This window comes from Pristiophorus japonicus, chromosome 18 (assembly GCF_044704955.1).
Source record: "Pristiophorus japonicus isolate sPriJap1 chromosome 18, sPriJap1.hap1, whole genome shotgun sequence".
In the NCBI taxonomy this organism is placed as follows: Eukaryota; Metazoa; Chordata; class Chondrichthyes; family Pristiophoridae; genus Pristiophorus; species Pristiophorus japonicus.
In genome coordinates this window covers 104,376,358-104,391,321 of record NC_091994.1, presented here as the reverse complement: position 1 = coordinate 104,391,321, position 14,964 = coordinate 104,376,358, and the positions used below count along the sequence as shown (strand labels likewise).

The 14,964-nt window shown below is 45.2% G+C and overlaps 1 protein-coding gene across 1 annotated transcript in view; it reads left to right on the top strand.

Annotated features, from left to right (window-relative positions):
- The window catches only part of ptpn11b (protein tyrosine phosphatase non-receptor type 11b), a 183,641-nt gene that overhangs the window by 126,103 nt on the left and 42,574 nt on the right, over nucleotides 1-14,964 (top strand). Inside the window, exon 3 of the mRNA XM_070861026.1 lies at nucleotides 2,185-2,379. Coding sequence (XP_070717127.1) covers nucleotides 2,185-2,379 — 195 coding nt within the window. The remainder of the gene's footprint in view (nucleotides 1-2,184; nucleotides 2,380-14,964) is intronic.

Sequence of the window (14,964 nt, the reverse complement as noted above, 5' to 3'; positions counted from 1 at the left end):
GGTTCTGAGCTCATACTGTGGAACGTTACTGGGCCTCAGGTTCCAAAGTAGTTAAAGGTTGTATACAGCATCTGGCCAATCTACTTTTGTACTATAAACCATCATTCGTATTGGTTTGACTGCAAGCCTGTTGGTTTTAATTCTGAAAAGCAAAAGTCAAAGATCAAGGCCCCGATGTTGGTGGCCTTACCGCCGACTACCGCCGAGTTCTGCTGCCGTTTTCCTCTCCTCGCCATTTTCCACTTGGGCTGGAGCGGGCAGGAGGGGGGAACCGCCAGCTGACGTCCTCTGGCGGCCAAATCGCGTAAGTGGTTTCCCGCCTGCCAAGATGCCAGATTGGTGCAGGCGGGAGTCGACGCCAGCAGGGGCCAGGTCCGCTGCGTGGAGGCTGTTCTAACCCCGATGGTAGGTATGAAGACCTGCAAGAAAAGGTTAGTGAACATCTTAAAAAAACAGCGACTTACCTGGATGGGGTCCCTTGAAGGTGTTCCGGTGGGTTTTTTTTTTGGTGATTTTTTAACTTTTCACCCTCCCTTGGCCCAACTCCATCCTCGGCGACACTTGGGTGGCAAGAGCCTTTGCCACCGAGATTGAGAGCTCCCCGCCCATTGCTGCCCAGATTGATGGCATTAGCTGTTATTTGGCCACTGGGCGATACTGCCACCTCTTTTAGAGGAATCTTTCAGGCAAAGTTCCGCCTGGTCCATTGGCGGTCCTTTGGTGGCAAATGGGCAGGCCTTGCAGCTCATGAAAACCAGGGCCCAAGACATAACTGGGAAGCATAATGATGAAAGTAAGGATCAGATACTTGAATTGGTCATCCGGAATAAGCATTGGGTAGTCGACCATGATGTGATTTCTTTCTATACTTTCATTAAAAATATGCTGGCTCCAGAAGTACAAAACTGGTATTGTGATCTTTTTCTTATACAGAAGTAGCTTGAAATAGTTTGGGCAAACCAGCCAATTAATGAGCCACTTCTATACATTTGTGTGTCTTTATGTTTGTATCTGTCTCTCAGACAGTCTCTCATTTACTTTCCAACCCTCTTCCCAGAATTTTCACAAAATGGATAAGTTTCCAGACTCAGTTTCTCTCAGCGAGTTCAGATGCTTTAAAGAGTTGTACATGAGCACTTCTCAGCACAAGTGAATTATTTGCTTGTTCTATTTAGGAGGATATGGGGAGCGGGCAGGGAAGTGAACCTGAGTCCATGATCGGATCAGCCATGATTGTGTTAAATGGCAGAGCAAGCTCGAGGGGCCGGATGGCCTACTCCTGCTCATGTGCTTATGTTCTTATAACTATCAGAAAAAGAAATACTTCAATTAAAAAAAAATGACTTGCACATACTGTATCACATTTTATTATGATTGCCTGCATCACAATGTCATCTCTGCAAAAAATTTATATTCTTTTGAATAACCATTATCATATTCAGATCTGACCTACTCTCACACACTGATTGTATAAATGCTTTATAGGATGCTCCTGAAAAAATTGATTTACTTTGTTAGCGTGAAAATATAAAGCATTAATGCTATGTTAGCCACTGAGATTTTTCCATTGTTTCCAACTCCATCTTGTAGTTACATCACCTAATATACAATAGTACATTAACCCTTTGCATGTTCCTCATAGAATGATGATTATCACTTATAGGTACAGCTGTACATTTTTCACAAAGTGCATTGTCTCACAGTCTTCAAAACTTCACCTAGTCAAGAGGACCTGATATATTCCATAGCAGTGTTCTACAGTCTATAAAATATATTGAGTATGTTGGACTACATGCAAATTCAGGGAATTTGTAGAAAAATTTACTTTGCACAAAATACATAGCCCTACTTCTATATTTGTTTAATAGACACAACAAATCTGAACTATGGGATTTTTTGAAGTTTGCAGTATGCAATTTAAAACAGAAACTCAGTGCATAATAAGACTTTATGATGTGTTTATCTTCATGCTTATTGCATATATATATCATGGACCACTTTTAAGATGGACCAATAACATTCTGAAATTAATTTTGGCAGTTTTACATTATTGAGCTGATAAGGTATTAAATGACCTTATAAATCCAGTAAGTAGTTGACTGCCTCTTAAATGGATCGTACCTGTTTTCTTAGTTGTGATTTTATTTTGTTTTCCTCTGTATTTATCTACTTTTTTTTTCTCAGGCGAAATGAAGAAGTGACACATATCAAGATCCAGAATACAGGAGACTATTATGACCTATACGGAGGAGAAAAATTTGCAACATTGGCAGAATTGGTCCAGTATTACACAGAGCAGCAAGGACTCCTACGAGAGAAGAATGGAGACATAATTGAACTGAAGTATCCTCTGAACTGCCAAGATCCAACATCTGAAAGGTAATTATTTTTCTCTCCGTGCTTCTCAGCTTTTCTGGCTGACAGAATGGGCAGGCAACTCACTTAAGACCTTTGCCATTGTTCTTAATCTGACCACGAAGAACTACAGTTAGCAGCCTATAATAACTCACCCTTTTATAACAATTATATTTTTGTTCTGTCTTGTTTTTGAGGGTATGAGGTAGTAGCAAGAGAATTTCACCACCAACTGGGGTCTAAAATCAACACCCGAAGTGATCATGGGTGATATTGGTGAATTTAATGATAATCCAAACCAAGGGGTCAGGGAAACAAGACATGTGAGTGCACCTGCGCAAAACATAAATCACCTAGGAGCAACCCGCCAACGGGTATCAATTTAGAATTATTCCACGGTCCAGCAAAGTAGTTACGAGTAGTTAAGTAACAGCTTTCTTGTTGGAGATGTTTGTATCCTTGCCAATGAGAATATATTCCACAACCTGGCACTACCTGACCTGTCTGGACTGGGGTCAAGCAGGGCTGCGTTATCGCGCAATGCACTTCTCGATCTTCCTCGCTGCAGTGCTCCATCTCACTCTCAGCAAGCTCTCCGCTGGAGTGGAACTAAACTATAGAACCAATGGGAACCTGTTCAACCTTCGTCACCTCCAGGCTAGATCCAAGGTCGACCCATCCTCTGTCATCGAACTACAGAATTTGGACGACGCTTGCGCCTGCGCACATTCAGAGGCTGAACTCCAAGCCATCGTCAATATCTTCACCGAGGCGTACGAAAACATAGACCTTACACTAAACATCCGTAAGACAAAGGTCCTCCACCAACCTGACCCCGCCTCACAACAGTGACCCACAGTCATCAAAGTCCATGGCGCGGCCTTGGACAACGTGGACCATTTTCCATACCTCAGGAGTCTACTATCAGCAAGGGCAGACATCGACGATGCGGTCCAACGCCGCCTCCAGTGTGCCAGGGAAATCTTTGTCATCTGAGAAAGAGTGTTTGAAGACCAGGACCTCAAATCTGGCACCAAGCTTATGGTCTACAGGGCAGTAGTGAAACATGCCCTCCCATATGGCACAGAGACGTAGACCATATGCAGTAGACACCTCAAAGCGCTGGAGAAATACCACCAACGCTGCCTCCGCAAATCCACTGGGAGAATAGTCGCACCAAAGTCAGTGTTCTCGATCAGGCCAGCATCGAAGCACTGACCATACTCAACCAGTTCCGTTAGGCGGGCCACGTCGTCCGCATGCCCGGCACGAGACTCCCAAAGCAAGCGCTCTACTCGGAACTCCTACACAACAAGCGAGCCCCAGGTGGGCAGAGGAGACGTTTCAAGGACACCCTCCAAAGCCTCCTTGATTAAATGCAACAACCGGCACCTGGGAATCCCTGGCTCAAGACCGCCCAAAGTGGAGGAAGAGCATCCGGGAGGGCGCTGAGCATCTCGAGTCTCATCGCCGAGAACATGCAGAAACCAAACGCAGAAAGCGGAAGGAGTTTGCGGAAAACCAGACTACTTACCCACCCTGTCCTTCAACCACTCTCTGTCCCACCTGTGACAGAGACTGTAATTTCCACATTGGACTGTACAGTCACCTGAGAACTCACTTTGAGTGGAAGCAAGTCTTCCTCGATTTTGAGGGACTGCCTATGATGATGATGCTGACTACCTGAAACATTGCGATCATGGAAGGGGATCTTCTAATCAATTATCTTCAAACCCACCCCTGATCTTTGTATACATGGCCCAGAAATGGAAGAAATGGTTTGCATCTGACATCTTGGCACGAATATTGCCAGCGCTCAGAGGGCGGGTTTGAGGGTGGGTCCACTGTCTAAATCTAAATTGACAGCGGGACGGTATCTCGCTCTATACCCATCTCTTTGTTAATTTCCCAAGTGCTGGCTCTGCCTGCAGTTTGAAGACCCGGCACTAAGCGACGGGTCAGGCAATTGAGATACTTAAGAAGCTGTTTAAAGGTATTTAAACAGCATTTTTTTTAACCAGATCCTAACGATTTTCCAACTTATTTACGAGGTCCCCCCACCAACCTTTCATATACAAATTAATGAAACAACTGGGATAGAGTTAAATGCAATGATACCTATCAGTGGGTTTGAAATTAAAGTACAGAAGGACATAGAATTTGAAACTTCAAAATTGAGGGTTGGTTTCCCTGAGTTAACACAGAAATTGGAGCAGCTGAGAGCTAGGAAGAAATAATATTTAGTCAGAATTATCCACAAGATGGATAACGGCAAAAGGAGTACTGGGACCTTCAACTTGCTTCTGACTGCCTGCGGGAGATTTTGACCCTCTCACAGTGAGGGCTTCTCAAGCTCGTGTTGCAATGGCAGTGGTTCTCAAACTTTTTTGGTTGAAGGACCTCTTTTCAAATGGATTTGTAATCAGGGACCCCCTCCCCTGCACCCCCCCCCCCACCATCTGAAATTATTGCTCCCTTGTATTGATACTGCACCAGGATCTTCTGACAATGACAATGTAGCTATGGTGACATTTACAAAACAGGAATCCCTCAAGTATGTATATTAAAATGATAGTGATTTTAAAGCATTGATATTTTTAAATTACAAATGCATTGGTCATCCAATGTATTCGACTGCTGCCCAGATTATTATGTCAGATTTGGCAAGCCCTTGATTGTGAACAGACAGATCTAATGTCATCATCATAGGTGGTCCCTCGAACGAGGATGACTTGCTTCCACATGATTCACAGATGTTTCAATGAAGGACCCGATGTTTCAGTCCTGAACTCCAATTGAAGGGGTGGAAGATGCCTGTGCGTGTGGTGACCGTTGCACATCAGCCACCACACAGGCTTGACAGAGCTCGGCCTTTATCCAGCGGCAAGGGTTGAACCAGGACGACTGGGGACCTGCTTTGCTGCACGGACCTAGTGCGCGCACACATCGCAGTGTGGGCAGGCCCTTGCTGCCCCTGGGCCCTCGGCTCTTCTGGGCCCCATACTCTCATTCGCTGCACCTTCGCCCACGATGTTCCAGGGCCCGGCGCTCCAGCTCTAGTTATATCCCCAACTGCGGTGGTGTTCTCACACAGGTTGGAGTGGCCCACGGTGTTCCAGGGCCCGGCGCTCCAGCTCCAGATCTAATGTAATGTATGTCTGACTTACGGGGCCAGCTCTTTTTGGCCATCTCCCAGCGCTGCTGCAGCCGGCTGATAGTCGGGACGGGATCTTTGTTTACAGAAGGTGGGTTTTTCTCCGAACAGCTGGCCCTGCGCTTTTCCGCCTCTGACTCCTGTTTCTCTTCAGATCGTATAAATCTTTCGCCTTTGATTCTCCTATGCTTTTTGGAAATAGGAGGTGGGTGGGGGGCCTGACCCATCCACCTCCATGGCACGAACCTGGTATTGCAGTATTTCCAGGAACGGTGCAGTGGCTTTAGGCCTTTTGGCTAAGAGCATTGGTGCAGAGTGATCCTTGATGTGTGCAAGGTGACCTCTGGCGTTTGTGATTTGACAAAGGATTGGCAACGAATAAAAAAAAAAGATTTCTGACTCCTGTTGCTGGCAGTGACTTTGTCGCTGCTGCTCGCCCACAGTCTTTTTTTCTGTTGTATTAGGATTGATTGGAACATTTGACAACAGATTTATGAAATGTACATTTCCATGACACCAACATAAATATTTGTGGGAGCCAGTGAAATATTAATTACATTTGTACTCGATTAGGCTATTCCGTTCATCAAGCAAACAAAATCAGGAAAGCAACCATCAAACAGAAGAGTCCTACAGCTTCAGACAGGGCAAATCCGGCTAGTATGAGAACAACTGCTACTTCAGAGAAGGATTTCTGGCATAGCCAATAATAAGAACGTAAGAATTAGGAGCAGGAGTAGGCCATACGGCCCCTCGAGCCTTTAGCACAAGCGAACACCAGCCGAGACTGGCAAAAATCCATAGCAGCAGCTGTCGTTTTCCCTTCCTCCTTCTCGACTACTTCCTGCAGCGCACAGCTGCTGCTACCATGGTAACCATTCACCGCTGCGTTCAGCAGTGCCCAGCTGTTCCACGCTGGCTCGCTCACCATCACCGATTGGGGTTTTTTACGCACACCCCCTGGAAAGTCTCTACGCACCCACAGGGGTCCGCAGACACTAGTTTGAGAACCACTGATACTCCCATTGTGTCAATCGCAAATAAGGCCATCTACTTCCTCGTATTGTTCTCCACCACATTCCCCTTCCATGCCCCCTCCTCCCTTCCAACCCTACTTCTTTCTGTGTCCAACCCTGGAAAACACTCTCTCCCGACTCTCTTACAACTGCACTTATGAACTCCCGAAAGTCCAGCCTTTAGCCCTCCATTCACCATGGCATTTTTGCAGCTACTGGTCTGCTCAAATCACATCCTCACCACCACTTTTGATGCCCTAGTCTCTATTAAAACAATTGCTCTCTTTCACCCTGGCCATTTCCCCGGTACAGCCTTCATCGCTCCCTTAAGTCTAAGGGACACAGACTTGAACGGATATGGCGGACAACTGGTTTAGCCATTCACCGTGAGATCTGGCTGGACCACATAAAGCATTATCGGGTCCTACTCTCATCTGCCAAAATTGCTCACTATTCCAGAATCATTCTGGAATGCAAGGTAAACCCCGGTTTCTATTTTCCACAGCTACCCATCTTCTTAAACCCCTCTCCCCAGTGACCACCCTCAACAATGAAAATAAATGTGAGGAGCTCATGGACCTCTTTGTCGCTAAGATTAAGACCATCCATTCAGCCGCCTCTGCCTCTTCCCTTCCTTCCCCTAGCCCACCGGGCAAAACTTCCTCTAAGGTTCCCCCCTGCCCTAGCCCTGACCTCACATCTTTCTCCAGTTTCTTTCTGATCTCCCCTCATGACCTTTATGAGCTCATCTTGTCCATAAGACCCACTTCCTGCTTCCTTGACCCTATTCACACCAAACCTCTGGCCACCCAACTTCCTTTTGTGGCTCCCATGTAAGCCGACATTGTTAACGGTTCTCTCTCCTCAGGTACTGTGTCCCCCCTCCCTCAAATCTGCTGTCATCACCCCTCTCCTCAAAAAAACAACCTTTGACCCTTCCGTCCTTACAACCTCCCTTTCCCCTCCAAAGTCTTTGAATGTGTTGGCGCCTCCGAAATCCCTGCCCATCTTTCCCGCAACTCCATGTTTGAATCCCTCCAATCTAATTTTCTAGGTTCCGCGAATGCCACAGTACCGAAACGGCTCTCATCAAAGTCACAAATTACATCCTTTATGACTGTGACAAAGGAAAACTATCCCTCCTCGTCCTTCTTGACTTGTCTGCAGCCTTTGACATGGTTGACCACTCTATCCTTCTCCAACGGCTGTCCACCATCGTCCAGCAGGGTGGGACTGCATTCGCATGGTTCCATTCTTATCTATATAATCTTAGCCAGAGAATCACCTGAAACAGCTTCTCTTCCCGCTTCTGCATTGTTACCTCTGGTGTCCCCCAAGAATATATCCTTGGCCCCCTCCTAATTCTCATCTACATGTTGCCCTTTGGCGACATCACCCGAAAACACAGCGTTAGTTTCCACATGCACACTGATGATACCCAGCTCTACCTCACTACCACTTCTCTTGACCCTTGCCTAAACCTCTCTTTCCTCCTTTAAGACCCTCCTTAAAACCTATCTCTTTGACCAAGCTTTTGATCACCTGCCCTAATTTCTCCTTATGTAGCTTGGTGTCAATTTTTTTGTCTCATAATACTCCTGTGAAGCATCTTGAGATGCTTTACTACGTTAAAGGCGCTATATAAATCAAGTTGCTGTTGTTGTATCAGGATGCAGTAAGGGCATGTTTTTATCAAGTGACTGATGCACCATACAGGAGAGGTAGGGACGACTTTCACTTTGGCATTAAAGCAAGGCAGCAGCGAGATTTGAAAGCTCCTACAGTCAATCCCCTTAACTTCCTCAATAGAAAAGACTTCAAAATGCTTGACTTGAAGACTACATTTTAACTCATAATCTTCTTGTAGTTGATTCTTACAAAGCATCAGCGAAGCAAGTGAATAAACTGACATTTATAGCCATGTGTATAGTCATGTATCATTATGTAAATAATTATTATAGAGTAAAAGTTACAATGTAGCTCGCTGACACAGCCAGCAAGCATAACATGGGTGGAGGCAGGAAATTTGCTAATAACCTTAAGCCTACCATGTGCTCGATGTCAACATGCCACAATTTTCCGTTGGCGTATATTAATGCCACAGAAGGGCTCTCTCTCATATCGAGTGAAAGTTTCACCGCCAACTGAAACTACTGCAGATGCATAGAGGTCTTCAAAATAAGATTTCCTGTTTTTTTTAGCCAAGGATTGCACTGACAGCTATGTAGTGAAAGGGAAGCTCTATCAGCCAAGGCAGATCTTAAAGGGGAACCGTCTTTGCCTTCTGTTTTTTTTTCTTCCAGCTCTTTCCTTATGATTCTGCTTACTATTAAGGTTTTTAGTGTAGGAATTTTAGTCGATGAAAATATGTATTTATAGGCACTTTTAAAATTTCTGTCTCAGAACATAAGAAATAAGAGCAGAAACAGGCCATACGGCCCCTCGAGCCTGCTCCACCATTCAATAAGATCATGGCTAATCTTTGACCTCAACTTCACTTTCCTGCCCAATCTCCATATCCATTGATTCCCCTAGACACCAAAAATCTATCTATCTCAGCCATGAATATACTCAGAGACTCGGCATCCACAGCCCTTTTAGGCAGAGAGTTCCAAAGATTCTGAGTGAAGAAAGTATTCTCATTATTGTCCACCACGTCAGCAGACAGTGGAAAATTCATGCGGAAGAGTGTAATTTTAACCTTACCCAATCGGGAAAATAACGGGATCAGATGAGCCGCTCAGTTTAAACCCTGCCTGATTTTACTTTCCATTGACTTCAATGTTGATAGCCAACCTGTGACATAGGAATGGCACTGCCAATGGCAGTCACTGTCAACATTGCCCTCAACATTTACCTTTCCAGTTTATTCCAGTTTCATAGCACTGTCTGATAATGTATTGGCCACACATGTCGTCGTCATCATCATCATCATCATAGACAGTCCCTCGGAGTCGAGGAAAACTTGCTTCCACTCTAAAAGTGAGTTCTCAGGTGACTGAACAGTCCAATGCGGGACCTACAGTCTCTGTCACAGGTGGGACAGACAGTGGTTGAAGGAAAAGGTGGGTGGGGCGCCTGGGTTGATGCACGCTCCTTCCACTGTCTACGCTTGGTATATGCTTGTTCTCGGCGATGAGACTCGAGGTGCTCAGCGCCCTCCCGGATGCTCTTCCTCCACTTAGAGCGGTCTTGGGCCAGGGATTCCCAGGTGTCTGTGGGAATGTTGCACTTTATCAGGAGGCTTTGAGGGTGTCCTTGAAGCATTTCCTCTACCCACCTGGGGCTCACTTGCTGTGCCGAAGCTCTGCGTAGAGCGCTTGCTTTGGGAGTCTCGTGTCAGGCATGCGGATGATGTGGCCCGCCCAACGGAGCTAATCAAGCGTGGTCAATGCTGGGGATATTGGCCTGAGCGAGAACTCTGATGGTGCGCCTATCCTGCCAATGGATTTTCAGGATCTTGTGGAGGCAGCGCTGGTGGTACTTCTCCAGGGTTTTGAGGTGTCTATATAATCCACATCTCTGAGCCATATAGGAGGGTGGGTATCACTACTGCCCTGTAGACCATAAGCTTGATGCCAGATTTGAGGTCTTGGTCTTCAAACGCTCTCTTCCACAGGCAATCGAAGACTGCGCTGGCATACAGAAGGCGGTGTTGGACCTCGTCATCGATGTTGGTTGGTAGAGGACCTTTGTCTTACGGATGTTTAGTGTAAGACCCATGCTCTCATACGCCTCGTATGGTGTTGACGATGGCTTGGAGTTCGGCCTCCGAGTGTGCGCAGATGCAAGCGTCATCTGCGTACTGTAGTTAAATAACAGGATGGGACGACCTTGGATCTGGCCTGGAGGCAGTGGAGGTTGAACAGATTCTAATTTGTTCTATAATTTAGATCCATTCCAGTGGGGAGCCTGCTGAGTGTGAGATGAAACATTGCAGCAAGGAAGAGCGAGAAAAGCATTGGTGCGATGACGCAGCCCTGCTTGACCCTGGTCCGGACATGGATTGGGTCTGTGGTGGATCCGTTGGTCAGGATCACGGCTTGCATGTTATCATGGAACAAACACAGGATGGTAACAAACTTTTGAGGGCAGCTGAAACGAAGGAGGATGCTCCATAATCCCTCACGGTTGACAGTGTCAAAGGCCTTTGTCAGGTCAAAGAAGGCCATGTACAAGGGTTGGTGCTGTTCTCTGCATTTCTCTTGTAGTTGTCGCACGGTGAAGATCATGTCCATTGTACTCCTTATTGGACGGAATCCGCATTATGACTCTGGGAGGAGCTCTTCAGCCACAGGGAGAAGATGATTCTTGCGATGACTTTCCCTGGCCAATAGCAGGGAGATTCCTCTGTAGTTACCGCAGTCGGACTTGTCAGCTTTCTTGAAGATGGTCACGATTACTGCGTCTCTGAGATCTCCTGGCATGCTCTCCTCCTTCCAGATAAGAGAAATTAGGTCATGTATTGTTGTCAATAGTGCTTCTCTGCCATGCTTTAGTGCTTCGGCGGGAATTCCATCTGCTACTGTTGCCTTGTTATTCTTTAGCTGATGGATTGCCTTTTCTACCTCATGCCGGGCTGGGGTTATGCTGAGATGGTGTGGAGGGGGTGGGGTAGCATGCTGCAGGATGGAGTCAAGGACACTCGCGTCGAAGACAGAGTCTCGGTTAAGGTGATCTTTGAAATGCTCTTTCCAACGGGCACTGATTGCTTCTCTCTCCTTGATGAGTCCTTGAACTGTGCTCCACACATGTACCCAACAGTGAATCACTGATCGGCATAGCCAGCACTTTCAGGGCTCAACACTATTTGCTAATTCCACTTCACTGATGTTTTTGAGATAAAACTGGCCAGTAGGTTTCTACATCTCCTCTGCCATAGCACTTATTCCTCCTCACCTGTGCATTCAATCTCAATTGTCGCTATCTCCTGGGATGTAAGTGGTCATGTTGATGCTTGCAAACGTTAATGAGAAAGACACTGAATGCTGTATGGTGCTGCCTTGTCCTGGGCCACTGGTAGTACTAACCAGAGCTTTTCAATGCCTGCAATGACAGAAAAAGTAGCGACATAGGTTAATAAGGCCATAAAAAAAACTGTGCTTCATTTTTAGAGGGTTGGTATTGAACAGCAGAGAAGTTAAGTTAAATTTGTATAGAACCTTGGTTGGACCACACGGAGTATTGTGAACAACTCTGGTCTCCATAATATAAAAAGGATATAGAGGCACTGGAGATGGTGCAATAAAGATTTATGAGGGTGACACCAGAACTGAGAGATTATACCTATTGAAAGATTGAGCAGGGTGGGGCTAGTTTCTCTGGAAAAGAGAAGACAGAGGGGTACCTGATAGAGGTCTTTAAGATTATGAAAGGGTTTGATAAGATAGCTGTAGAGAAGTTGGGCTCAAAATTGGCCAAGAGTTGCTCCGTTTTTTTTTGGAGCAACTTGATTTTTCTGGAGTATCTTAAAAATCCACATTTTGCACATCCAATTTGCACCAGTGTAAGTGAGTTAGTTAGGATTTTTTTAGTTTAGTTTTTTTTTCAAAAAGAGGGTGTTACCAGCCACCTATGGCAGTTTTGGCCATTTAGGCCACTTTGGCCACCTAATAGTTACTCCAAACTAACTTAGGCCAGCTTATGTAGCCGCTTGTGAAAACCCTTGCAGAGAGTTAAAAAATCAGCGCAGGTAGATACATCGCAGGCCAGCAGAACTTAATGACTTGATTAAAGAATGTGAATAGGATCAAACAGCTATACAGGACATCATATGACAAACTTCGCAAAGTTAACTTACTATACAACAGAAACATTCATGGAAGCTTAAACAACAAAAATAAAAGAGGTAAAAGATAGTTGAATTAAATTGCCCTAATCTCACAACTAATTTAAACAACTATTTGTTTGCAATGATTATACTGGACCAAAATTGAGCCCATATTATCTAAATAAAGTCTATTTCAATCAATAAGATATTCTCTGACACTTATGTTCTTCTTTCACAATAGCACCAGGTAACCAGGCTTAACAAATGGTCACCACTATTCACCAGAGACAAAACATATTTACATTTTTTTCAAAATATCCAAATAAAAAAATAGAAGTAAGTAAGTCCTACCCAACCTTCATCTTCAACCCGGGAAGGCAGCGGGGCCGACCTGTGTGGTAGGCCACTCGGCCTGGGATATATGCGGGACGCATCAGCAGCCGGTATCATGATTATGATGATTGAGTCCCACGCTGCAGCATGCACAGTGTGAGGCTGGGGGCAGGAGCTACTGCGCATGCGCGCATACTCCAACGCGCATGTGCAGACGTCCCGGCACTGTTTTCAGCGCGGGTGCTGGCTCCACCACCGACCCGACTGGCCACGCTGTGCAAAGACCCGGGAGAGGCCGGACAGCGTCCAAAGTGGGGACTTTTTTTTTTTTGGAGCACTTTTTCACACAAAAGCGCTGCATCTCCGGTGAGTGCACCGAAAAAACGGGTGGGCCAATTTTGAGCCCGTTGTTACTACTTGCAGAGGAGACCAGAACTAGGGGCCATAAATATAAAATAGTTATTAATGAATTCAGGAGAAACTTCTTTACCCAGAGAGTGGTTATAATGTGGAACTCACTACCACAAGGAGTAGTTGAGGTGACTAGCATAAATATATTTAAACAGAATCTAGATAAACTCATGAGGGAGAAAGGAATGGAAGGATATGTTGATTGGGGTTAGATAAAAAAGGTGGGAGGAGGCTCGTGTGGATCATAAACATCGGCATGGACATCCTGGGGCAAATGGATGGTTACTGTGCTGTGAAATATTATGTCATACTGTGTAAAACAGACATATATTAAATTACTGACTCCCTGAAATTCTCTCAAACAGATCTTTCATTGCAAGATACTGTATGTAATGTTTGGGTGGTCATGTATATCTTGGACGTGAGCGAGAAGAGAGATAAGACATAAGAATAGGAAAGTAGTAGTTTCACCATTCACTCATCCTTGGTGGTCTGATATGCCAGGATGTTCAGGTTAGCTTACTCCGTATATTCAAGGGTAATTTGTGAGTCTTTTTTTAGTTAGGACTTGTTCCCTTGAATTTTCTTTGTCACACAGCAGAAAAGTGGTGTTGAGATGGTGTAAGTTGAAGAAGGGTCCTTTTCATACTCAGCGAGGGCCTCAGAATTTTCCAGCTACTGGAAAGTTCATATATTCAGTGATCATGAGTTACTCAGCACTGTTGACTTGGAAGTTGAAAATAAAGGCTTTCAAACTTAAAGGGGAACTGATCTAGTGAAATAACCAGATGGAGAAAAGTAATTCTATTTTTATTTCAGAGCCAAATGGAACAGAAATGTATGTAATTTTAAGAAGCTTTTAGCCTCGATTTTAACCCCTGGCACCCGCCGAGAATGGGGCATGCATGGTGGGTGCGGACGGAGGCGGTGTCAAAATAGGGGAATTATACCTAGCTCCCCGTTTGCGCCGCACTCCTGCCCACCACCAATTTAACTCCCGGGTTTCGTGAGGCGTCGGAGGCAATCACCACATGTCAGTGAGAGTTTCATCATTTTGCCAAAGTTTAAAAAAAATTGATTCCCTGTGTGCCAGAATGAGTAGAGCACTCCTCTGGGGCCTACAAGGAATCTTTGGGCTTCCTGTGCCTACCCATTTACCATGGGTCCCCAGTGGCGGCCTCCTGCCACACAAAATCTTGCTCCTGCTGCGTTTGGGTGAGAAACACACCTCCCAACATTGAAATGAGGCCCGGGATTTAAAATGGGCCAGGCTTCATGCCAGTGCAATCATGCAATCTTGATACTCGCCCTGCACTCCCTATGCTGCACTCGTACTAAATTAAAATCGGGGCTCTGTAGTGTCAACTGAGCACACCAATTCTTTTAATACTGAATTGAGGAACGTTTAACCGTGCTCTCATGATGCAATGTTTACACTGAATACTACAAAATCATCTTCAATGAGGGAACATTAATTTAAAAGCAAAGAGTTCAAGATAAATTACTTATAAGAACATAAGAATTAGGAACAGGAGTAGGCCATCCAGCCCCTCGAGCCTGCCCCGCCATTCAATAAGATTATACAGAGCGTTTTTAGATTACGGCCACAGGGAGTAGTTGAGGCAGACACCATTGTATGTTTTAAGAGAAGAGTAGATAAACATTGATGCAGGGGTAGATACACAGCTTTGGAGAGAAAATGGAACAATAGGATTAGTTTTGGATTGCTCTAGGAAAGAAATGGCACAGGCACAATGGGTTGAATGGTTTGTATGCCTATTATTCTGTTCTCTCGTGTTAGTCTAAGGACTTCTTGAAATTACATTGTCACTTATTTTCAGGTGTCTATGATTTTGCCACTGGAATAAGAGAGACAGATGTAGCATTGTAAACACAGGGAGCAGGTACATGTTTTTAAGGAATGT